Source organism: Mustela erminea, chromosome 14 (assembly GCF_009829155.1).
Source record: "Mustela erminea isolate mMusErm1 chromosome 14, mMusErm1.Pri, whole genome shotgun sequence".
NCBI lineage: Eukaryota > Metazoa > Chordata > Mammalia > Carnivora > Mustelidae > Mustela > Mustela erminea.
Window position 1 is genome coordinate 8,095,301 of NC_045627.1, and position 23,700 is coordinate 8,119,000.

At 54.3% G+C, this 23,700-nt stretch overlaps 3 protein-coding genes across 20 annotated transcripts in view; 1 reads left to right on the forward strand and 2 right to left on the reverse strand.

Moving 5' to 3' along the window:
- Positions 1 to 23,700, reverse strand: part of ERO1B (endoplasmic reticulum oxidoreductase 1 beta) — a 358,900-nt gene that overhangs the window by 171,192 nt on the left and 164,008 nt on the right. The window lies entirely within an intron of this gene.
- The window catches only part of LOC116573396, a 184,468-nt gene that overhangs the window by 83,545 nt on the left and 77,223 nt on the right, over positions 1 to 23,700 (forward strand). The window contains exons 3-4 of one of the 2 annotated variants that reach the window (XM_032313487.1): positions 1,039 to 1,103; positions 2,021 to 2,161. In XM_032313487.1, coding sequence (XP_032169378.1) covers positions 1,039 to 1,103; positions 2,021 to 2,161 — 206 coding nt within the window. Of the gene's footprint in view, positions 1 to 1,038; positions 1,104 to 2,020; positions 2,162 to 23,700 lie in introns of those variants that run through there. The other variant, XR_004278774.1, reaches the window with a different exon arrangement.
- LOC116573397 overlaps positions 1 to 23,700 on the reverse strand; it is a 154,322-nt gene that overhangs the window by 52,311 nt on the left and 78,311 nt on the right. For 3 of the 10 annotated variants that reach the window (XM_032313491.1, XM_032313492.1, XM_032313490.1), the window contains exons 2-6: positions 21,635 to 21,772; positions 20,051 to 20,121; positions 19,597 to 19,621; positions 17,730 to 17,803; positions 16,647 to 17,024 (exon numbers count right to left, since the gene is read on the reverse strand). The exons of 1 other annotated variant lie outside the window; for it this stretch is intronic. In XM_032313491.1, the coding sequence (XP_032169382.1) occupies positions 16,671 to 17,024; positions 17,730 to 17,803; positions 19,597 to 19,621; positions 20,051 to 20,121; positions 21,635 to 21,772 (662 nt within the window). In that variant the 3' untranslated portion in view covers positions 16,647 to 16,670. Of the gene's footprint in view, positions 1 to 16,646; positions 17,025 to 17,632; positions 17,804 to 19,596; positions 19,622 to 20,050; positions 20,122 to 21,634; positions 22,545 to 23,700 lie in introns of those variants that run through there. 6 more of the 10 variants (XM_032313493.1, XM_032313494.1, XM_032313488.1 and 3 more) reach the window with 5 other exon arrangements.

The window sequence follows — 23,700 nt, forward strand, 5'->3', positions numbered from 1 at the left end:
AGGTTTTATTTGGATTTCATTGAATTGATAGATTAAGTTGGAAAGAATTGACGTCTTAGCCATATTGAGTCTTGCTACCGATGAATACGAACTCTCTCTCCATTTATTTAGATCTTTGATTTCTTCCATCAGGTTTGTCTTCCTGTATATATGTATTGTGTTAGATTTTATACTTGAGTACCCCTTTCTAGGGGTGTATTGTAAATGGTATTTTTTTCATTTGAAAATATGGAATTCAATTCTTTATTCAGATATAGGAAAATAGTTGACTTTTTTATATTGACCTTGTATCCTATGATGTTTTGGTATTTCCTCATTACTTCCAATAGTTTTTTTTTTTCTTTTTATAAGTTACTTGAGATTTTCTACATAGACAATAATAATGACTTCAGATCGAGTTTTGTTTTTCCTTTTCAGTGATACACCCTCGTTGTCTCATGCCCTCTTTCCACCCACCTTCCCTCTAGTAATCTACCAGTTTGTTCTCTATATTCGTGAGTCTCTTTTTTTGTCTCTTTTATGCTTTGTTTTGTTTCTTAAATTTCACATATGATTGAAATCATAGGATATTTGTCTTTCTTTGACTTATTTCATTTAGTTTTATACCCTCTAGATTTATCCATGTTGTTGCAAATGTTAAGATTTCATTCTTTTCTCTGGCCAAGTACTATTCTATTAGAGATCTGTCTATCTATCTATCTATCGATCTATCTATATCTATATATACGTCACGTCTTTTTTATCCATTCATCTATTGACGGGCTCTTCCATATCTTGCTTACTGTAAATAGTGCTGCACTGTAAACGTATCTTTTCAAATGTTTTCCTTTTCTTTGAGCAAATACCCAGTAATGGAATTACTGGAACATATGACATATGAACATATGACATATGACAGTTCTATTTTTAATTTTTTGAGGAACCTCCCATTGTTTTCCATAATGGCTGCACCAGTTTTCATCCCCACCATCAGTACACAAGGTTCCTTTTTCTTCACATTATCACCAACTCTTGTTCTTTCTTGTTCTTTTTCTGCAGGCAGAGTCCCAGGCTGGCAGGAGAAGTGGGCGTGGTCGCTGGGACAGCCCTCCAAAATGGGTCAGGTGACCTTTCAAACTCTGGGGAGGTGAAGGGTTCCTCACATCACAGCAGCACGTAGGCGGGTTTTTCTGGCCCCTTCAGACAACCTGTGCAAGACGTGAGGATGAGTGAAATGCGCTGCCTGGAATGGTGGTTGTGTTGGCTTCTGGGGCTTCCGTTCCGAGGGGATATTCAGGCCGGTGGGGTGGGGGCTAAGGGGCAGGTTATTTGGGGCCGATGTGCCTTGCTTCTGAGGCGAACCTGTGTTTGAGCAGGAGGGCGGGGGCTGCAGTTCGATCTGGCACCTGGGCCCACGTTGGTTACCACGGTGGTTGGGTTGAGGGGAGCCCAGGGCCGGCCGGCTGGAGTCTGCGGCCCTTCAACTGCCTTCTGACGGCCTGCACCCAGGGCCCGGGGTACCTGGGGCAGAGCCAGAGTACCAGGGCCCAGGCAGATGCTCATAGGAAAGGACTGGAGCCAGGGAGGGAGGGAGGCAGGCAGGCCCAGGCAGCCACGGCAGCCAGCCAGGTTGCCGGGGTGCCCAAGCCTAGCTCTATGCTCTGTGCTTTATTGGAGGGTTGACGTTTATCAGGGCAAAATGCGCACAGTGTGAAGTCTGCCTTAGCCACGACCCTATAGTGGAAGGGTGTTGGGGAAGGGGAAGGTAGTTGTTGTTGGTTTTGGTTTTTTGTTTTTGTTTTTGGTTTTTTTCTTTTCCTGTGTTGAGTTCTGGCAGCCAAATCTCTAAGCATGTATTAGGGGAAGGTCTTCCAGCAGCCATGCTAAGACTTTGACAGATGGCAGGGCCCTGTGATTTTGGCCTTTTTGAGCCTGCACTCCCTGCTGGGAGGGAGGGGCCTGCTTTCCGTTATGGGTGACTCTGTGTCTCCCCATGTGTGGGTCCTGAGACCTCGACTGAATGCTCTCCTTGTTTTTACAGGTGGTGCTTTGAGGCTCAGGGGACGTGGCCTCCTGGGCAGCATCCAAAGCGTCTGGCCTCTGTTTCTTCAGTGCAGATGGAAGTGCAGCACGTCCAGGAGTGTGACCGCTGCCGTCTCCCTGGTGCACGTACATCGCAGTGGTAAGTTGTCTTGGTTCTGAATCTCCCCCCTGGGTTGAGGTTCAGGCCTTGACCTGGGTGTCTTTCTTGCCGGCTTCATCTCTCTTCCGGAGGAAATGATAGCCTCTTCTTGTTGATTAACTTGGAGATGTACCCTTAACCAGAATGTCTAGAGTTGGCTGTGGGGGAAATTTACTTCTGGGCACATATGGAGAAGGCTCTGCAAGTCCCTGCCCCACACAAAACCTCTGAACTCCATGTTGCCCCTGGTAGCAGAGTCCCGAGTTATTGCAGCCTGACTTAGTAAGACACACGACTGACTTAATAAAAAATAAATTATTTTATATAAAATAAAACTTAATAAGTAAACATTCTCTTGACCATCGGCGTTCTGCCCACACTTGCTTTAGTGGGCCATTCATCTAGAGCCACGAATCCCGGGCATGTATACAAATGGATGTCTGAGTGGACTTCGGCACACGTTCTCTCTCTCTCCTGTTTCTTTTTGGTGGGGGTGTGGGAGTTGCAGACGATGAGAGGGACCCTTCAGCAGGCTCCCCATGCCTTCCATAGCCTGACTCCGGGCTCAGTCCCATAACCCTGACATCATAACCTGAACCAAAGCCAAACATTGGTCCCTAAACTGAAGGAACCTCGCAGGCATTCCTGGGCAGGCTTTGTCTTTATGGAAGGGAGTGTAAGAACCCCCTCCTGTTCTAAAATCTTCCGAATCGGGGAGTATTTCCATGTCTGCAGTGGTCGTACACCCTCTCAGGCCCAGAGATACGTAGCTGACTTGGTGGTGGAGAAAAGCCCTTGGCTCCCACGTTCTCATAGACGGGGAGGAAGCCCTCACTGCCTGATGCTGAACTGTCGAGGTTTTCGTGCCCTGGTCCACACAGGTCTTCCAAAGAACACCTTTGTATGAGATGAAATTAATTTGCAAGCCCCCAGGTGGTGCAGTTGGGTAAGCATCTGCCCTTGGCTGAGGTCAGGATCCCTGGATCCTGGGGGATCAAGCCCTGTATTGGGCACCCTTCTCCGTCTTCCTCGCTGCCCGACCCCGACTGTTCTTGCTCCCTGCTAGCTCTGTCACTCTCCAATCAGTGAAGTAAATAGAGATATTTCTAAGCGTGTAATTAATTTGTAAATCCTTTGCACTTTGTGAGGACAATATTAGTAGAATGAAGGACGTGAGAGGTAGATCACAAACCATGTGTTTGTTGAATCTTGTGGCCATTCATCCTTGCGATCTACCTACATGGTTAGGTTCATGTTTTCGTGAACATCCATTGTTCGCCTTGTGTTCTGAGATTCCGAGCTCACCCTCGACTTGATGTTCTCATGGATCCCGGGCAGCGTTACTTCCTGTGACCCCACTTGCTAGCAAGAGACAGTACCTGTGTCAGTTGTGAGAGGTCGTAAAGGAAACGTCCCCCGTTCTTACTTGGCACAGTGTGCAGTGTTGTGAGACCCGCCTGTTCGGTGAGACTGGCCTTTATGCAAGTACTGCTGGATCGGAGCAGATGTGCTTGATTTCTGGCTATTGGTTACTGGAATAGCACATTCCGCATCCCTCAGAACGGGGCCCTGCTGTATGTGTTGGCAGTGTCTGAGTTTGTATCTCAGTGTCACCCCGAGGAATTCCTTGGGAGGTAGTTGCCCAGTGATTCTCTGATGGGAGTGTCCGGGGAAGAATTTCCCCTCGTTGCGTTGGGATCAGTGATTCCTCGGTGTGAGGGTGTCATTGCTGGCTAGGGAAGAAGGGATAGCTGAGCCCGTTCCTTTGCTCATCAGACTGGGAGGATTTTCCTGTGTGCGAATCCTCCCAGGTCCTTCCTGGGTTGGCTCCGTGAGGAATGGGATTCCCGTATGGGATGTCCTCGGCATTCAGCCACAGTGATGATGCAGGGGGTCCCAGGGGTGCCTGCACCTTCGCTCCCGTGTGAGGGATGAAGTATACTCTGAGATGGTAGTGGGAGCCTCAGGCCTGAGCCCCACCTGAAGCTTCTCCCACCAGGATACCGCGCCAGTGGCTCTCCCCGTGTGAGTTCTCTGGTGTTGGGAAAGGGCCCACTCCTGGCTGAAGGCTCTGCCTCAGTGACGGGAGACAAGGGGTTTGTACTGTGTGATTTCTGTGGTGGTGAGCAAGGTGGGCGCTCTGGGTACAGGTGGGGCCCCAGTAATGACAGACACATATTTCGCTGCTCTGAGTTGTCTGGTGTCCCCAAATGTGAGACCTGTATCGAACGGCTCTTCCACGTTGACCGCATTTGTCGGGGTTGCCGCCGGTGTGGATCCTCAGATGCTGGCTAAGGGTGTGGCTGGCCTAAATGCTTTCCCCTGAAGATGGCATTCAACCGGTTTCTGTCTGTGGGAACGTGCCCATGGTCTCGAAGGGATGCCTGTTGCTGCGAGCTCTTGTGCGGCCATCCCAGCACATGGCTTCTACCCCGTGTGAGGTCCTGGACATGAAGAAGAGCAGAGCTCTCTGAAGGAAGGGTCTCCCACCTTCGTTCCATCCCCGAGGTGCGTCTCCGGTGGTCTTACTGTGTACAGAGGTGAGCACTGCCCTGGGGTGGTTCCCCTTATGTGTGTCATGTCTCCGTTCCTCAGAAGGGTGAGTTCTCTCATGTCTCCCGAGGTTAGTGCCCCGACTCAGGGCTCTCCCACACTGGGGAGATGGGTGTGCTGCGATCCAGGATGAACGAGCTCTGATGTCCCTGGCACCAGGGACACATGGCTGAAGGCTCTTCCACATTATCAGCAAATATAAGGCTTGTCTTCCCAGGACACAGCACACCCGGAGTGAGGTGAGGCACGTGAGACATCTCTGTGCTGTGCCCCAGCATTGCCCGTGTTCCTGTGCAGTGTGAACCCTCTGCTAATGGCCAGAACACGAGGGGCTGTGGCAGGATCGCTCCCTCACGTTCCTCCCTTCCTGACTCAACGAACGCATTCCAGCCCCTCCCTTCAGGAATGGTTGCTGCGTCTACCCCTGCAAGCCACTTGTAGTTGGGTGCCTTGTTCCTTTCTGGAATTCAGATAGATCTTTCTACATGGTAGCCTCACCCCCACGTCAACTGCTGATTAAATTTTCGAAGTTTCCGTTTCAAAGACTATATACCCGTGAGTCGTGCTGAAGCCAGTTGACTTTTCCAGACACTCGGGCGGTGGCTTGACTCGAGGCCCATTTCAGCCGAGAAATGAAACTCTTCAGGTTTCTGGTGGGACAGCCTGTATGCTCAGGGTCTTGGATGACAGGGGATTGTGGGGAATGCTTACCGTAGCCCGTGTCGAGCTCTAGTGTGGAAGGCCAGGGTTCATGACCCTGAAGCTTCCTGTTGACTTGCAGAGAAGCAGACCTTTGAGATGCCCCTGTGTGGGTCTCCCTTCATCCTTTATAATAGGGAACATATTGCCCTGAGCTCCTGGGTCTTGTACACACAGAATGAGTCCCGGAACACTAGGTGAAAAAGTACTGAAGTGCTGTGTGGGGACTAACAGAACAGAAGGAGAAAAGGAAAGAGGGGGAGGGAGGAAGGAATACAAAGAACAAAAAGATCATGCAGGGAAGGGAGGGAGGGAGGGTGGGCGGGCGGGCGGCTTGAAAAGGGGAGAAGAGAAACTGGTAGAGAGGCATTAGGGGAAAGAAGAATTTTGAAAGTTGTGAGACAAACATCTGAGAGTTAAGATTTGAGCTTGATGACAAAGGAAAGGAATGGAATCCTCTACTCAGGAGCAGAAACCGATATAGGGTATTGGTGGTGAGAACCTATGGACCAGATAAACCTGCGAGACAAAGAAAGTGAGGGTGGGATGCTGGGGAGTTTCAGAAGGGCAACGTCCACCACGTCGAGGACCGAAAGAGGGGCCATGTGAGGGTTTGAGTGCAAGAATCACAGAAGGGTCCAGTCCTCGGAGGACACAGAATGTGCAGTGGGTGAGGTGGATGGAGTCGGAAGAGTTGACAGAAATGGGCCCGTGTTGCAGGGTGGTTTCCACAGGAGCCCTACAGGAGACAGGACTGATGTAGGAAAGAGGTTAGCATTCAAGGCCGATGGTCAAGAAAGAAGTCTTGAGATGGCTCTGCTGGCAGGAGGTGCTTTTTATTAAGGAACAGGGATACGACCCTTGGGTCGAAAGGGCTGCTTGCTGGGGTCGTGACAGGAGGCTGACTTTCTGGGATGGCATTGGAGGAGGTCAGGCAAAAGGGAGGTTTTGCAAGAATGTGGCAGGAGGACAGAGGACACCCAGGATACAGTTGACTTTGCTCTTGTGAAGGGAAGGTGGTTTTTCCTGCTAGGAAGGCATGAATTGAAAGATGGTGCGGAGCTTCCTGGAGGAATGTTACCTTCCTCCTCTCACAGGTCCATCCCAGGGACTGCACGTTTGAAAAGAAACTCTGTCCTACGGACATTTCCTTCGGCCTCAGCCTCCCTCCGTGTCGTGGAGGGGAGGGAGATGTCAGGGCTTCAGGAAACGGAGATCCGGGCCTCTGGCAGGTCGCTAGGCTCTCATTAAGCAGGCCTCTTCCTACAGAATCACGAGGACTTTTACAAACCGAGGGAGACTCCGGTCTTGCCGGGTTTTGATCTCCATCTGTGGAGAATCTGTTTTTTCCTTTCCTCAGCTTGAGGGCAGTCAGAGCGCCTGAGGGATGTCCCCCGTATCCCAGGTTGGGGGGCGGTGTGGCGTGCCAGCTCCTGCTTGGCGCTCAGCTAGCCTTCCCCTCCCTCCTCGTGTGCCCCTGACCAGTGCGGAGCCTTGCGTGGTTAAGGTTGTTGAAGGAGGACGGTCTCATCTTCTGTAGCTTCTTCCTGCTGAATAGGGGCGTAGAGCTGTCCCTCCGCGTGGGTCGTTCCTGGTCAGGTGGCGGAGGCCCAGCTGGGGGAGGCCTCTGCTGTCAGAGTTGTAAAAGGAAGAGGCCGCTGAGTGCAGGGGAGAGCCTCTCCTCCCTAAACCTCTTGCTGCTGCCAAACACACAGGCTGAGCGGGGCCCGTTTTGTGGGGCTGCTGCCAGTGTTGAGCCCAGCATTGGTCACGGTCCTGTGCGTCGAAGCGACGGGGGCGGTTCCGGTGCGGCACCCTCGGGGAATCCAGCAGGGGTAGGGCTGCTGCCCCTCGAGTCGATCCCAGGGTGGTCAAGGGGCCCTGGCAGTGCCGCTTCGTCCTGCATGTGTCATGCTCTGCAGGGTTGTCGGGGACTGCAGGGGACAGCAGGAGGAGGAGCAGCCCCTGCAGCAGACAGGGGAGACGACGGGAAGGCTGCTGTCCCGCCCAGTCCCAGGTGGGCCCAGGCTCCCGACACAACGGACTGTTGTGGGCCCAGGTGGTTGCCTCGTGCTCCAAGTGTCCGTCATCGGCAGGGCCCGGGCAGCCACCTCTGGGTGTGGCGGCCGACTCAGAGGGTCCTCTCGTCTCATCCTCGGGGCTCCAGTGCCGTCTTCTGGTGGGCTGCCCAGAAGTCTTCTCTTTGGCCTACGGAGGTCAGGCGTAAGAGAGCCGTTCCTGCAGGCGTGTTTCCCTGTACGTTCATGCCGAATCCTCCTCCGGGCCCAAATCAGAGCCGCAAGTGGGGCCCTAGGGCCGTCCTGGCTCCTTTTGTTGGAGCACCCTGGGAGCCTCTGGTGCCTCGGGGTGGTGGGCACACTGTCCTGTGGCGCAGCTGTGGAGACAATGGGTAGAGTGGTGTGAGATAGCGAGTGGCGTGTGGCCTGGGCCTTACCAGAGGCCTGTGGGGTTTTGCGGGACGTGTCTTCTGAGGTGTTGAGGTGGTGGTTTTCCTGCAGAACCCATGCGTGACCTGAAGAAAGGGGAATTTCCTGTGGGCCCCCTGGGGCTGAATGAAGGCTACACTGCCAGGGTCCCTCAGGCCCCTTCCCCGAGCGTCCTCCTCCATGACGGCGGGGTCCTCCTCCTGCTGGGCTGTCCCTTCCCCAGCCTCTCTGAGAACCCTGGACGTGCCCTTCTCTGTGGGGGGAGCCTTTGCCCCCATGAGTGTTGCAGGTGGCGTGGCAGAGACGACGTGCTCCCGACCCCCATGCGAAGTGAGTTCGCACAGTCCACGGGCTGTGGGCAGGTGTTGGGCAAGGTGGGAGTAGGCAGGGTGGCCTTTCCCTGGTGGGACTCCACCGCCGACTGAGGGATCGAGGTGAGTCTCTATAGAGTATGAAACTCACAAAGCAAAATGTGCCATGAGGGGACCCACTACCTCCCACGAGGCATCTTGGAGGCTCGGGGGACTGGAGGTGTTGGTCAGATCATATGGGAGTGGCCGGCAGACATGACTCAGCTGGAGACCGGCCCGACTCCCTGCCCACAGGGATGCAGCGCTGGGAGGGGTGAGCTGTCCTGCTCCTGTGAGCCCGGGGGCCTGTCTTGTTTGCTCATTTCTCACGTGCCTGAAGTGGGAGATGAGGCCACCCCACCACTGTCTCTTCGCGACTAGTGTCGTCCGGGAGCAAGCCGTCTGCTGGCTTTTGCAGGGTGGGAGGGCAAGGCTTGGGTCGTGCAGAGGGAGGGGTTCAATGGGGGGCATGGAGCCCTTTGCCAGAAGGTCACCGTGCCTAGGCTGCCTGGGGTCCAGTCCCTCCAGGCAGCCAGGGCCCTCCCTCCAAGATCAGCAGCTCCTGGACGACAGCGCCCAACCACCACAGGGAGTTGCAGGGATCAGGTGGAGGTTCCCCGTGGGATGTTCTCAGGGCTTCCTAGTGCCGCAGGGACTGGGACCTTCCTCTCCTCTCCTCTTTGTGGTCAGAGGCTAGGGCAGCACCCCGGGTTTTGTGCGGTTTGCCGAGGTACCCACAACAGGGACGGGGCAACGAGAGAAAAGGTGTGTCCATGTTCACTGGCCCCTTTTCCTGCCTGACTCACCCCGTTCCCGAGTCCTCCTCTTCTTCTGCTTCCCTTGTCGTTTGCGCCAAGTCCACCGAAGGAAAGTTTCTTGAGAGCTAAGAGCAAGAGCAGAAGTGGGCATGAGCACAGACTCCCCGGCCTCAGAGAACCAAGTGGGGACACCCAGGCCCAGCCTCCCTTCCCGAGGCCCCTCCAGCCGGGTGAGCCGTGCCCTGCCGACTCCCAGCCCTCCTCCCTGCTCTGCTGTCCGGGGCTGCTTCCCAGAGTCCGTGGTGAGGGGTCAGGGTGATGGTAGGAAAGGGGTGAGGAGGGCTGCCCAGGGATTTCATGCAGCAGTTCCCATGCAGAGCCCGAGTGCCTGCCAGAGACGAGGGCCTCCGGGGTTGGCGTCGTCAAAGCAGGGAAAGGGGAAGAGCTGGGAGGAGGCACTTAGGGACAGAGGAGAGAGGAAGCCCAAGAGATGGAGGTGGAAGTGAATTACAGGCGCAGGGTGGGTCCTTCCATCGGAATCGTCTTCTGTGGAATCCTTCTTCGGGTTAGGGAGCAGCGAGGATGCTGGGGTTGGCCCTGAGAGAGGACAAAGGGGAGTTCGTGCAGGTGACGACCCACGGCCTGCTGCTCTGGGGATGCTGGGCTCTGCCCTCAGTGGGGTGCGTCCCTAGCTCCGAGTGCTCCCTGGCCTTGGTCGTTTGATCTCCGCAGGGTACAGGGGGGTCTCTGGTTGCCCACCTGCTCTTCCCACCTCCGATTCTCTCCAAGACCCGGAAGCCTGGCTTTGTGATCCTTTCCCCCCGGGAGGCTGTCACTGTCCCTAAGACTGCCTCTGCTGGACTTTGTCTTCCTCTGTCCTTGTTCCTGTCCTTCCCTGCTCTCCTTCGTCCTCCTCCTCCTCCTCCTCCTCCTCCACCTCCTCCCCTAGAGATGCTCCATGTCCTTCCCCCTTCCAAGCTCCACCAGTCCTATTGTTGTCCAGGAGGGGGCCACCAAGGAAAGAGAGGAGATATCCTGGGTCCCCCGGAATCAATCCCCCGATCCGTCTGTGCTGGGAGCAGCTGTCATGGGTCTGGGATTGCTGGGGAAGTGCCGGGAGAGATGGCCCACCACGTCCCCACAGCCCATGTCTGCCCAGGGACTGGGATGACCTTCCCAGGGACGTGTTTCAGGGAACGCAACGCCCTCTGTTTCCCTAAGTGTTCCAGAGGTTGAATGGAGACAGGAGCATGGGAAATTGTGCAGGTGCCCTCAGCTGTTCAGGGCAGCCCTGGAAAACGTCCAGCGGTGTGGTTACTGAAACACGGGATTCCTGCCAGTGCTCCTGCTGAGGCTTGCCAGGAATGGACGGGGTCGGGGTGTGTGTAGGGCCCTGGGCAGGCCTGAGGAATGTTTGCCATTTGGGCATGCCTAGGGAGTGGGGAGCATGGCCAGGGCTGTGGGCCAGCGAGGTGGGTTTGTGAGAGGAACCATGACTCCCTGGCCCTGCTCCCAAGAGGCTCTGTGCTATGCTTCGACGCCAGCTAGTGAGAGGTAGAGTGGACCCGGGGCAGCAAGTGTGTGAAGCAGGTCCAGCAGCCCCTTCACACAGGCCCGGGGGACCGTGGCCCACGACAGGGGTTCTCCAGGGCAGCTGCATGGGGGCATCCCACCCTTGGGAACACGTCCCCAGGTCAGACTCGGCTGGGGTGTGAAGGCTGGCAGCAGCTCCGATTTACGGGAGCCTGTGTAGTGAACCCAGGGGAAGTACGCTTTCCCTTCTGCAGCTCTGGGCGTCCCCTTGAAGTACAGCAGCTTGGAGAGAACCAGGATGGTTTGGTAGTGGAGGTTATGAGGGAGAGAATTTAGACCTGTCTTACACGTCCTGGCTCAGACCAGAACGGAGTGTCGCGTAGTGTCTCTTGCCCAGGAGAGTGCGGTTGGGGCCGCCAAGTCCTGAGCATGACCAGGTCTGGGCCCGTGCCAAGAATGATGCAGAATCTCTTGTGCACCATTCCCGAGAGGCCATGAGCAAAGAGGCCAAGCTTTGACATGTGGCAGTGGCCAAGGGAGGCACGAGCAGCTTTGATGGGAAAGATCCTTCAAGGAGCCACGCAAGGAGTCGAGTGGTGATGACAAACCCAGCCTACCCTAAAGGCCCGTGGACACCTCGTCTGTTCTTTTCATCCCGAAACCGTGACATGAGCAAATCATGCCTGTGCCAGAGCATCGCTTTCCTTGGTGGTTTTTGACCCACGTTCTTCATTCTCCAGAGCGGCAGGGGCAACCCCATGTTCCCGGGAGCCCTGTCCCAGTGTTCCCCTCCCCGGTGCCATTCCCTACCTGAAGGGACTTCATCCTCACTGAAGGAGTAGTCCTCGATGCTCTCTATCAGTAGATCTGTAAGAACTGAAAGAGGAGCAATGCCGTTAGGAGAGAAACCGCCTCACCCCTTCATCTCAGGTGCGTTGAGATGTCTCTGGGCCGTGCAGCATCTGCCTGACCCTTCTGCAGTGCTCTCAGAGGTTCACGGGGCTGGCGGAGCCGGAGCCCTTGGAGGAGACAAGGATTGGAGTTTCATGCCTTCTGATGAGACCAGGACGCTGCAGCAGTCACCTCAGTGTCAGTTCTGCATGCCCATGACCGCTGTCCCCTCCCAGCGCAACCATCAGAAACTCCAGTCGTTATGGGACTCTTGACGTGTGGCTAGTGGGAGTGAGCAACTGGACATTTTCGTTCCCTTGATGATTTCCGTGTACTGCGCTGAGATAATAAATGACTGTGTATGATGGATCCTAGACAGACTCTTTCCTGGATCACTCAGCACTAGACACCAACCAGGAGCGAGAGAGAAGGCCTGCTCTCCCGCGTATTTCTCGGGCATCAGTGGCTGGCCTGACAGGGACGTTGATCAAGGGAAGACGTTCCCGGGCTCACACACACCCACCAGGCGCTGCTGGAGGTCTTTGGACCCGAAGAGATTAAGGTGAAGCCCCAGTTCCTAGAATAAATGGGGAGCGGATTCCGTGCAGCACTGATCTAAAGCATACAATGTGATGGTCTCGGGACAGAGGAGCTGCTAGAATAGATAAGGGAGCCATAAAGGAACACAGCGAGCCACGACGTTTCTGAATATGAAGAAGTCGGTGGTGGGTCTCTAGAAGCTGACCTTCCAATACCTTGGATGACTCCCCCGAGCCAAGAGGAGGGTGCTGGCATACAAATAGGCAGGGGCACCTGGGAGCGGAAGAGAAATGCCCAAGGAAATGCGCTCATGTTGGCATCACGATGCTTCCCAAGAGGACCGCCCAGGAAAAGCATCCTCTTCTGAAACAGTGAAGAGAGTGAAAAGGCAGCCCACAGATTGGAGACACCCTTGGCAATCCTTATTTCAGAAAAGGTGTGTTCACTGACAAAAAGGAAGAACAACAAAGAAAACCAACCCAACAAAAGAAGACCGGGATTTCACCAAAGGAAAGAATCGAGAAAAAGACTGGAATAGTCTGTGCTGCAAAGGGAACGAATGACTCGGCCAGTCAGACAGACATCGTACGAAAAGATGCTCAACGTAAGGCATCGTGAGGGCAATGCGAATCCAAAGGATGCTGAGCTGTGGCATTGTCAGTTAGGGTGGCGAGGACCCAAACCAGGAATTCAAACCCAGGACCCATGTTGGAAGGAGGCAGAAAATTAGAGACTTTGTATGCAATTCATGGAATGCAGACTGGTGCAACTACCCTGGAAAAGCCCGTTGAGTGTCCTCGGAGAGCAGCGAAAGGCACTCCCGTGGATCCCGCGCATGCGAGTGAGAAAAAGAGATGTTGGAAAATCAGATTCTGTTCCAATACATGTTTCTCATGAGAGAAAGTCTTGCTGGCTGCCAAAGAACCCTGAAACCCTGATTTGGCTCTGTTTCCATTCCCAGGCACTGAACTCCCTTGAGTTGTCTATTGGCCCAAACCTTCTGAATCTAACAAAGCCCTCTTGCATGGACAGATGGCCAGCGAAATGGGTGATGATTGTCCTGTCACACCTGTTGAGGTTTGAGGTTCTCTTTGGCCACCTTGCGATGCACAGAGCACCCTTCGTTCCTGCATGGAGGGGGCCCAGGTGCCCCCAGTGATGCTCAGTCCCTGAAGACCACCTCATTCCCCCTTGGATAGGACACCTTTTGGACCCACCTCCAAGATCCCCAGCAAGGACCAGTGGTGGGTGTGGGATTTCCCTGGGAGAAGGCCAGTTGCATTCTTAGACACAGTATCTGCAGGGAAATGGTAGATCTCCATGGAGAAACACGGAGTGAATTGGCCCCATCTGTTCCCTGGCCACTACCCCTTTGTGCGGGTCATCCCTGAACGGGCTGTTGTACGCGGCTGCCCCGGAAGCCACCTGCAGAAGGGAGGAAGTGTGTCCCCGCACTCAGTGTTTCCGATGAGGTTGGGAAGACGCATCGTGGGGCCTCTGATGCAGAGATGTGTGTGTGTGAGTGCAGTGTCAAGAGGGAGGTGCTGTGACCATTCTTGCCCGAGACCTAGCTTGGCGGGAGAGCCCCATGGACACTGACTCAGTAACAGGGATTGGAAAAGACACACTTGTGTCTTTGGGGCACAGTCTAGCCCTTCCTAGTTAGCGACGGGATTTGTTTTCTGGGGGAATTGATGTGTATTTGCAAGGAAAGAACACCTCTTTCAATTGTAGGTGTTGAAGAGTTTTCCCATGAATGGACGTTCATGACGTGACAGTGATGGGAAACATCCCTGAGAACGTGGACACCATTAATCGCCATTTTGAGGGGACCAGACACGTTCGAGAGCACAGCATTCATCCACCTGACACACACACACCAACCCTGCGAATCACAGCACATGGATTCCCATGGAAACAGACCTCGTGCCCAGCACCCGATCCTACAGCACCTAAGAGCAGCACGGTAGCTTCCAGGGCCAGGGTCACGAGGCCTCGGGTCTCGGTCCGGAACATGACCCTTAGTCTCGTTGCAACAGGATCTGGATTCTGGGTAGCTCTCAAGATGGAGCCTGCAAGGAGGCCCCACCTTGCCCATTGTCCAGGTTGCTCAAAAGCAATGAGTGACTCTAGAGGACAGCATACTTACCATGCTCCCTTTCCAGCAGGGCCACCTGTGATTTCAGAAAAGAAAACATGATGAACATCAAGTCCTGCCTCGTCCTGTGTGCACAGCTCTTTTGGTCTCTTGGTGATGGGCAGGGTCATGGGCAGTGATATGGAATCCACCTAGAGGTCGCATGCCCTGGGTCCATTAGGTGGCACGGCGGTGTCAGTAGCACCCGTGAAAAAGCTAAGGACCCTGTGGACTGTAACCGAACCTGCTGTTTCCTGCAGGGTCTTTGAAATGGGGTGTCCCTGGCTAAGAGTCGCTCCCTCAAGAATCTCCCCACCAAGGACATTGTACGTGCTGAGGTGTTCGGATCTGATTGCGAGTATCAGAGAAACAAGGGATGCTGTACCTCACCTGAAGGAAGGCTAACTTACCACCTTGGTGAAAAATGGGACCTCTCCTTCTGTGCTGTCCACGTCAAGGTCATTGAACAGACTATCGAGGGAATCTAGGTGGATACACACAGAGAGTGTCGGGACCCCGATGGGACTCTTCGGGAATCGCTCGGGGAGCTTTGCTTGGCGTGCACGTGTGGACAAGTGTGTGGAGGTGGGGAGCTCATCAGTATGGACTGAGCTGCAGTGGGCCCTTCCTGGATGGAGGATGAAAGGTCCTGGAGAGGAGCAGGGACGTGAATAGAAACTCTGCCTCCTGTTGGAGCTACAGGGCCTGGAGTAGCTGTGAAATAGTCCATCTCCAAGGCACACCTACTGCCTGCCCCCAAACCTGCACCACCTAAGAGCAGCGCAGTAGTTTCCGGGGACAGGGCCATGAGGCCACGGGTCTTTCCCCAGAAAATCGCTTTCTGTTACTCCGACCCTTCTTTTCAAGTCCCGCCGGACCTGGAATCAGGGTGGTGCTCATCGTGGAGCCTGAGAGGAAGCCCCGACCTTGTCCCTTTTCCAGGTTGTTGCAAACAAGTGAGTGACTCTAGAGTACAGAATACTTACCGCCATCCCCTTCCAGCAGGGACACCTGTGATTTCAGAAAAGAAAACAGTATGAACATCAAATCAGGCTTTGTCCTGTTTGCATGGCTCTTTTGTTCCCTGGGGGATGGGAGGAAGCCAGATGGGGAAGTGTGCTAGAGGCCCGTGAGCCCCAAAGTATAAAGAGAGCAAAATGAGTCCTCCACAGATGCGCCCAGTCTTCCTAGAGGTCCCATGTTCCGGGTCCCACTGGACAAAATAGGTGGCAAGGAGGAATAGCTGCTACCCGTACCAAAGCTCCCTGCCCTCCAGATGGTAGGTGATCCTGCTGTGGTTGTCCTTGCCCCCCTGCAATGCCTTCGGGGTTAGGTAGCATTTGGTAACAGATTCTCCCTCAAACTTCTCCCTACCCTCTCAATTGTGCATGCTGAGATTTTTTTTATGTGACTTTGATTTAAAAAGCCAGAAGAGTTTTGTGTCTCCCCCAAAGAAAGGCCAGCGTACCACTCTGGTGTAAAACGGGGTGTCTTCCTCTTTTGTTCTTGTTGACCGTTCACCCGCCTGTCCATCCAGCCAAGCTAGGGAGAGATCCACAGAATGGTCAGTCCACTGGTGGGGCTCGGCAGGAAGAGCTCAGGGAGTTTTGCTTGGGGTGGGCGTGCCCGGGAGTGTATGGTGACGTTGGGTTGCGTGGGTATGGACTGAGCAAGGTGCTGCTGCATCGAGAGAGGTCAGGGCAAGGAGCAGGAACAGAGGGAGAAATATTGACTCTGAACTTGAGCTAGAGGGAGTGGAATCAGGGTGACCTCTTCAAGCAGAAAGGGTAAACACTAAGAGACACGTTCCGTACTGACAGGCAAGTTCCTCCAACCAGCGACTGTGTCATGGTCATTGTCAAGACCGTTTCTTGGCCGCTCCCACCTATCTCTCACCTCTTCTAGGAGCTTGTATTTCTGCAGAAGAACACTGTGTGGCAGGGTTGCATTCAATGCAAGCACAGGTACCCTAGAGGTTTCTATTTGTCCCTGAGTCATGCAGGGTCCGGAAAACCAAAGACCCAGGATTTCTACGTACTGACATCTGACCATTCCAACAGAGTCCCCATCCGCAAAGTGCTGATTCTTCCCAGTCTTTCCTTTCCTGTGGCATGTGGGTGTGTCCTTGGAGTCCGCGGGACCCAGTTTCCCAGGACCCAGCTCCCCCAGTCAGGATCCGGCAAGTTCACGAGAGAGCGGAGGCCAGGCGAGAGAAGGGCACTCTCTAACCTGGCCATGTAGCAGATTGTCAGGAAGTCGGATTGGGCCCCAAGCTAATGATGAAGCTTTCCTGGCCATTGCCATTTGCCAGTGAGCCTTCCCTCAATGTGCATTCAAGATGGGAGCGTTGTTGTAAGGCTGGTGGTGATGTTTGGGTCGACTAAAGTAGCTTCTGATTCCTTTGTGTTTTGACCCTGTCTGAGAAACGTCCCGAGCTAGGACAGATGTGGGCCCCTTCCTTTCTCCCCGTCCCTGTCTGAGGAAAGGGAATCCTGAGCAACCTTCCAGGTAGAGTTGTGGTCAGCGAGGAATGTGGTGTCCTAGGGGGGTGTGTGCAGCGGGGATGAAGGAGGTTTGGCTTTGAAACTTTGACCCGTGCCCTCAAGTCCATTCAGTGGGAGATGTCTTCTGGTGAAACGCACGCAGTCCACACACCGACATGCCCGGTCCCGTCGCATCGACCCACGCGAAAGCGAGCCCCAACCCTCCGACGCACCAAGCACACCGCCCGAATGACCTACTGGTTTGCAGGGACTGTAGCACAGGGTCCTGGTTTTCTGCAGGACACTCCGTTTGTTCAGTCCGCCCCAGCCTCTGTTCCCGGGAGGAACTCAGAAGGGGGGAAGCTCTCCAGACCAAAGGAGGAGAGAAAGCCCTACCTTGTTGAGTTAGAGCTGTCCCCCTAAATGGAGTGATGGGGGAATAAGCATATGGGGTGTATCCAGTCGCCGCCTCCTGCAGTTGGAGAAAGGGAAACCCAGTGAGGATCCCCGCACCCTGTGCACACCGTGTGCACACATCTCTGTGCCCATGGTGTGTGTCGTAAGCAAGCTAGATGGGATGCGGTCATTGAGTCTATGATCCAGAGGAGGAGGAAATGACCTCCCGAAAATGACCCCCTTGTCCTTGGCTCCGGCATGTTATGTCAAAATTCCCCCATCCATTTTCGTCAGCAACTCATTCCAAAGCCATTTCCCATAGACAGAACGACCTGGTGGAAAATGCTCACGACCATCCATTGCCTAAGCAATGGTGGTGCCCGTCTCAATCTGCTGTCCTTTAATGGTATAAACTCACGGCAGGCTCTCAGCACCAAGGACATGGTCTCTCCCCTCTGGCATGTCCATGCTCAGACACTTTCATGGAAAGAGAAATCAAACACTGGCTGTCCCTCAGAAGCACAAAATGACTTTAGCGAGGTGACCGAGCGGCTCAGACATTGAAGCTTCTGCCTTCAGCTCAGGACCTGATCCTAGGGTCCTGGGATGGGGGCCCACATTGGGCACCGTGCTCGAAAGGGGAGCCTGCTTCTTCCTCTCCCTCTGCTACTCCCCCTACTTGCGCTCTCGTTCGCTCTCTGTCTGTCTATCTGTCTCTCTCTCCCCTTCTCTGTCTTTCTGTCTTTCAAATAAACAAAATCTTGAGGAACAATGAGTTTACCTGAGGGAGAGTCAGAGTTTCCTCCTCGGCCCTCAAAGTGGGTAGTAGCTCTTTCATCAGGTCATCGTGGAGAGCTAGGAGGATACAGAGGCACCGTGAGGACACTGGTGAGGCTGCTCAGGAAGTAGGCGGGGAGTTTGGATGGATGAGGACAGGAGGGGAGTGTGTGCATGCGGGCGCGTAGGAGGTACGGGCCGCACTGCTGCCGGGCCTTGTCCTGGTGCAGAGGGGAAGGGACGGGAGAGGAGCAGGGAGGAAATGCGAAGAGGGTTCTTGTCTTTCTAGCTAAAGCGAGCCCGATCAAAGCCAAATAGCCAGTCCAGGACATGGGAAGCCTAACCTGGCTTCTGTGTGAAGACCGAGTCCCATAACCTCTCCTGACTGACGTGCCACTAAGGTGTCCCACGCTGCTGCTTTGGACATCAGCTCTGGGCCCAAGATCCCCACCTGCTGCGACTCTATGCATCATGTCTGTGTAAGATTTTGCACAGCATAAAAAGCAGCCTTGCTTGCTGGGCTGCATTCAACCCTCAGGAAAGGAGCCTAGTAGTTTGCTTCACTCATCCTTTCTTCGTCTTCAGAAAATGCCATGTGCAACACTGGAGAGCACAGACATCGTAGCTTCCATAAACAGCCGGCAGCGTCGATGAGTGTGATAGATTCCTTCCACTGTTCTTGAGCTGTCCTGTGTGTGTGTGTGTGTGTGTGTGTGTGTGTGTGTGTGTTTCCCCTGAAGACAGTGGCTGTCCGAACCCTCCCAGGTGTTCTGACCAGTGGGAAGTTGCTTACGCAGAGGAGTCTGGGAGTGTGTGCTGATCGGCTGTAGGCCTGCTTTGCAGGAGATTTGCTCTGGGGATGTTGGGTCCAAAGCTTCCACCCAAGCTTCACCTTGATTTCCTATTGGCCAGTGGTGTTTGAGTGTGTGCTTAGAGAATTTGAACCTTCCTGAGGCTTAGGGAAATCTTATCAAGTACAGTCAGTTCCCTCCGTGATGCTTTTCTGCCATTGGTCGGTCGTGTGTACACACTGAGACCGGCTATGACCGATGTTGCCCTGTTCTGTCCTCCACAGGTCCACACGCTTTCCAGCCATGTGGGCTTGAGCACGAGGATGTGGCTTTTCTCTGTGCACTTGACTCCAGGGACCAGCCTGTAATCTTTAACGTGGGCTTCTAAGCTTGCCCTGGCTTCTGTGTCCATGGAAGCCACTGTGTCATGTTGGGTCCTGTCGGGGACCATCATAGAATCTAGGTATTTGGCTGTATGCACAGATGCTGATGGCCCTTTGCTAGCTAGCACCCATGGTACATCATGACCCCCTGGCTGAGGGACTAACACAGGTGGGTAGGCCAGAGCAACTTTCAGATTGGAACCTGAGCTCCAATCTTGGCTTTCCAAGTAGGAGGTCAAGGGTTTGGACCCTTCATCTCCGCACCATGCCCGTCCCAGGAAATCAGAGGGAAACGTCCTCCAGGTACAGCTGTGGGGAGTAGGGGAAGGAGTATGTAAAGTGTGCCAGGGTGATGAGAGTGTTTTGGAAGGGGGACACTGTGATTGTGATGGAAGTGTGAGAAAGATCTCCTGGGAAAGGCACACAATCGTGTTCACAAGCATAACGCATGGGGACACACACACACACCCCCACGCACACACCCACGCACACAGGGCCTTCATCCCACGTGCACACAGATCACCCCTTCCCTATGTACGAGTTCTTCCAGGCCCTGTTCGACATGGTGACCGTGCCTCACCGGACAGTCTTGGTCAGTATCCCCCAACCCCCGTTCCTTGTTGGAACCCAGAATCAGGGGGCAGGCTTCTTTGTACTCTAGATTTCCTCCCAGAGCCCGATGGTCTTAAATACTTACAGCTGTCCTTGCTCCCAGCGTCTACCTGCGATTGGGGAAAAGGAAACACAGTGAGGATCCCAGCATCCTGTCCTCTGTTGGGCCAGCTCTTTGGTTTGGGGAGGACTTCAGGCAGTTAATTGGATGAGGTCCCGTGGTTGAGTCCATGTCCTCCCACCTGAGTTCAACCGAAGTCCATTCTGATCAACAGACAGAACGTTCTCTTTCAAGGAGAAACCTTTTCTGCTGAAGAAGGTGTTTGATCCCATGGAGTTTGTAACTGAGGCTGTCCTGTGTCCTCACCCTTTTTGGGTCCACTGTGTGTAAGAGGTCAGACCCAGCATTCCTCCACGAGGGGAGACTGCTGCCCCCTTCCCCTGGGAGGTAAAGTGCCAGATGTTCATCAAACTCCACTGATGGAAGAAATCAAGGAAGCACCATTTCTGTCTCTGAGAAATCAGAGAGGCGAGCTTACCTCAGGGAGAGTTGGGGGACCTTCCTTTGTCCAGCTCCTAGGAAGGTCCTTGGACTGGCCCTCCACAGGGTCTAGGAGAACAGAGAGGAGCTGTCAGGACATTGGCTGCGCTACTCAGGAATGACTTGGGGAGTTAAGTCTGCTGGATGTAGATGCGGGGCCAGAGGGAATGGACGTGAAGGGTGACCAAGCAAGGCCTGACTTGCCAGTGGGCCAACAGTGGTGGACACAGTGGTGGACGCAGTACACAGTGGTGTACACAGAAACACAGAGGAGGGGAGCAGGATGGAAAAGGGAAATGGGGCCTTGGCTTTCTAACGGAGGGGATGTCATCAGTGGGAACTCTCAGCGTCTGTCTGGGAAACACTCAAGGCACCCTGGGTTTCAGGGCGCAGTCCCCTGAGCCCTCCTGCCCACTGTGAAGCCAAGCCAGCTTGCCACTTCTTCAGCTGGTCATGGGGCCTGTTCAGCTGTCTCCCCTGCACCTCTGCTGTGTGACCCTATCGCTCCTCTATCGTGCCTTGGAGTAGTGGGTTTTTCGGTGATGGAATCTAAGTACTGGGGACGGGTTGTATTTGTTAGTACGTGTCCGTTCAGTGACACTGCTGACATCCGTGATGCTTTGTAGACCGCACTGCCATCTACGGGGAAAACGTTGCCATCCTATCTCATGGCACCTCTGTACCCGTGACGACATGACTGGCCCTCCCCGTTTCCTCCCTCCACTGTCCCTTCCACTTTCTGGGTCTACGAATGTCCCTACTGGAGTGTCCTCAAAGCCTGGGATCGTGTAATGTACCTCTTTCCTTGTGTGCTTGCTTTCAAAATGCGTGTTAAGTTTCCAGGTTCCATCTGTTTCGTAAAATATTGGAAACCTTAGTTTCTTCTTACGCCTGAATTGCACTCTATGATGTGTATGGATGCCACTGAATGTGTTCTTTCCTCCCGTGATGGATTTGGGGGCAGTGCCTCTCTGGGGCTATTGGGAACCCAGCTGTGTGAGACATTAGTGCGCAGATTTCTGTCTGTTTCCAGAATGAGAAGACGTCACCGAATGCATTGGCCCCATTTGTAGAACGGTAACCACGTGGAATGTACTGGGTACTTGAGTTCCCCAAATGTGGTGAGGTCGTTCTGTTCCTTTGAAGATACGTAGCACACCCATGTAAGATGTGGCTAATGGGCGGAAGTGAAGGGGGGACATCGTGAAACCTCCTGTCGTATTCTGTTCCATTTTTCTGTTCAGCGTTCCTGGTGGAAAACATAGTCTCTTCCTTCCTACACATCTAAGAACCATGTTTCCTGGGGAGACCCATAGGGACCTGTGTGTTCCAGAAAGACCTAAGATCCATCCCTTCAGCTAGTAGACACTTATTTCCTGCGCCCCTTGGATCCAGTTTGAATGAGGATCTCATCGTGACTTGTGGACTTAAAAGGGGACGGACGGACGGCATAGAGGGAAATGGCTACCAGTGAAATCAGAGGACAATGTGTCTCAGCAGTTTTAAAAGCTTCGGTTATGTCTGTGCTACTGAACGACAGAATGCATCTCCAATCAACGTAATGAGTCAGTCCCCAAGGTACCTTCCTCGGGGTCCTCAAAGGTGAAGACCTCATTGTGGAGGGAGAACCGGACTCTCTTCTTGCGGCGGCGTCGTCGTGGAGGGGGCGGCGTGGGTGGGGGCGTCTCCACATCCTCCAGGAGACACTCCGCACAGATTTCTGGGAGACGCACAGAAATAGAGAACAGTGTCGGCACCTTGTCGTCAGGAGCCCACAGGGGGATTGGAAGTCCTTTCCTTCTAGTCCATCCGTCTCCTGCCCCTACTCGCCAGCTGCCCAGCAGGCATTCCTCCCTCCAGGTGGGACTTAGGAAGGGGTCACCATGTGCTGTGCTCTGAATTCCGCCCCCTCCCACACCCACAGGTTCCGTGGGCAACGGCTTGTATGGAGCAGAGACAGGACAGAAAAGCACGCAACAGAGCGCCGTGAGCATGCGTGATAGCCTCGGTCACATCCACTGAGCAGCCACACCTACCCGAGAGTGTTCCCCAGAACCCTCTGTGCCCTGTTTCCCTGCCCTCCGGCCTAGACGTTAGTGTGCCACCACGGTGTCCCAAGTGATTGAGTCCAAGGAGTGCCTGGGACCTAGGGGAGGACTGGATGCTTCCCAGCCGCTCGGCAGGTGTTGAGGAAGGGACCGCCTAGGGACTCAGCTAGACAGCTGGCTGTGGGTGAAGCCACAGTGGAGCACAGTGGAGGGCCCTGAAATATAGGGTGCCGAAGGGACCGTCCAGAGTTGCCACCCTGATGAAGGATGGATCTGGGACAGGAAAGTCGTCGTTTCCCTGTGGCCGGAGATCCCCGAGCCCCTGACACCAACCCACGGCCCCTGCTAAAAGGTCCTGAAGCCCTGAACCAAGAGCTGCCCTCACAGTCTCAAATCCCTCTGTGCCAGTGTTTCTGTAGGGGAGAGCGAGGGCCACGAGACCAGCCTCAGTCCTCACTCACCTCTGTGTTTGGTGCCCTGACATCAACTAAGTGGTGGTTTCTGCCCAGTGGGGCCCTAGTGAAGGACCAGGAACGGGTAGCATGAGCCACGTTCCCTCACCTCTCTGCAAGGTCAGCCCAGTCGCCCAAGGCCGTCCTGAAGGCCAGTTGAAGCCCAGGCTCCTGGGGTTCTGCTTGGCTCCCAAGCTGATTCAAACTCCCAATGGTCACATAGGACCTGGCCGAGAACTCGCTTGCCTTGAGCTCGCCAGTCCCGAGGAGCAGTCGATGGTACAAACGGACATGGAGGTGGCCATGTGGGCTGGCCATGTAGCTGGCCATGTGTGCTGGGAGTGGTTGGTTTCAGGAAGGAGACGGATGATGCTGAGTGGCCCGCTCTTGCCGTGCGGACTGCTCTGAGGAGGCTGGATGGAAGTGAGGCTACCCTGGCTGGCGTGAGTCCCTCCCTGCTCTCTCATTCTTCGCCAGCATCCCCTGTCTACTCTCAGGTCTCTTGATCCCCTCTGGAGACTTAGGTTTAGCAGTCTCCTGTCTCCCTCCCTAGGCCGGGCCTGGAGAACCCAGCCCAGCAGTACCTTTGAGAGCAGCAGACAGTCCACTGTGCAGCTGCCGTGTGTTCTGTCCACCCACCCGGTGGCACAGCCCGTTCCCGTGCACTCCCAGGCATCAAGCAGATGGCCCGGGAAACCCTGCACATCAACCCATGAGACCACCCCACTATCCTCCAGTGTCTCTCCTTCTAAAAACAGCTGCATTTCGACTGCTGACCTTTCCTCTCCGATTTTGTCATGTCCATTGGGAAGAGGAGACCGGCAATTCGTTCCCCTCAAATGTGGTGCCTGGGTCGCACCAAGATTCTCCTGATCCAGGGACAGCAGTGTGGCGTGTGACCTGTGTGTTGTCCCTTTAGGACTGTGTCCGAAATGGGCATTCAGAAAGAGTATGGTTTTCTGAACATCGAAGCGCTTTAAGGAAGGCAGCTTCCCCACGAAATCCCAGTGAATTCACCCAGACAAACGAACAAACACAGGCATCCAACCGGGAGGGGGAATCAAAGGGTGGAGAGGAAAAGCCAAAGAGAAGAAGCCGATCTCTGTGAAAGGGAGGCAGCCAGCTCCAGAGAAGAGAATTGAGAAAAT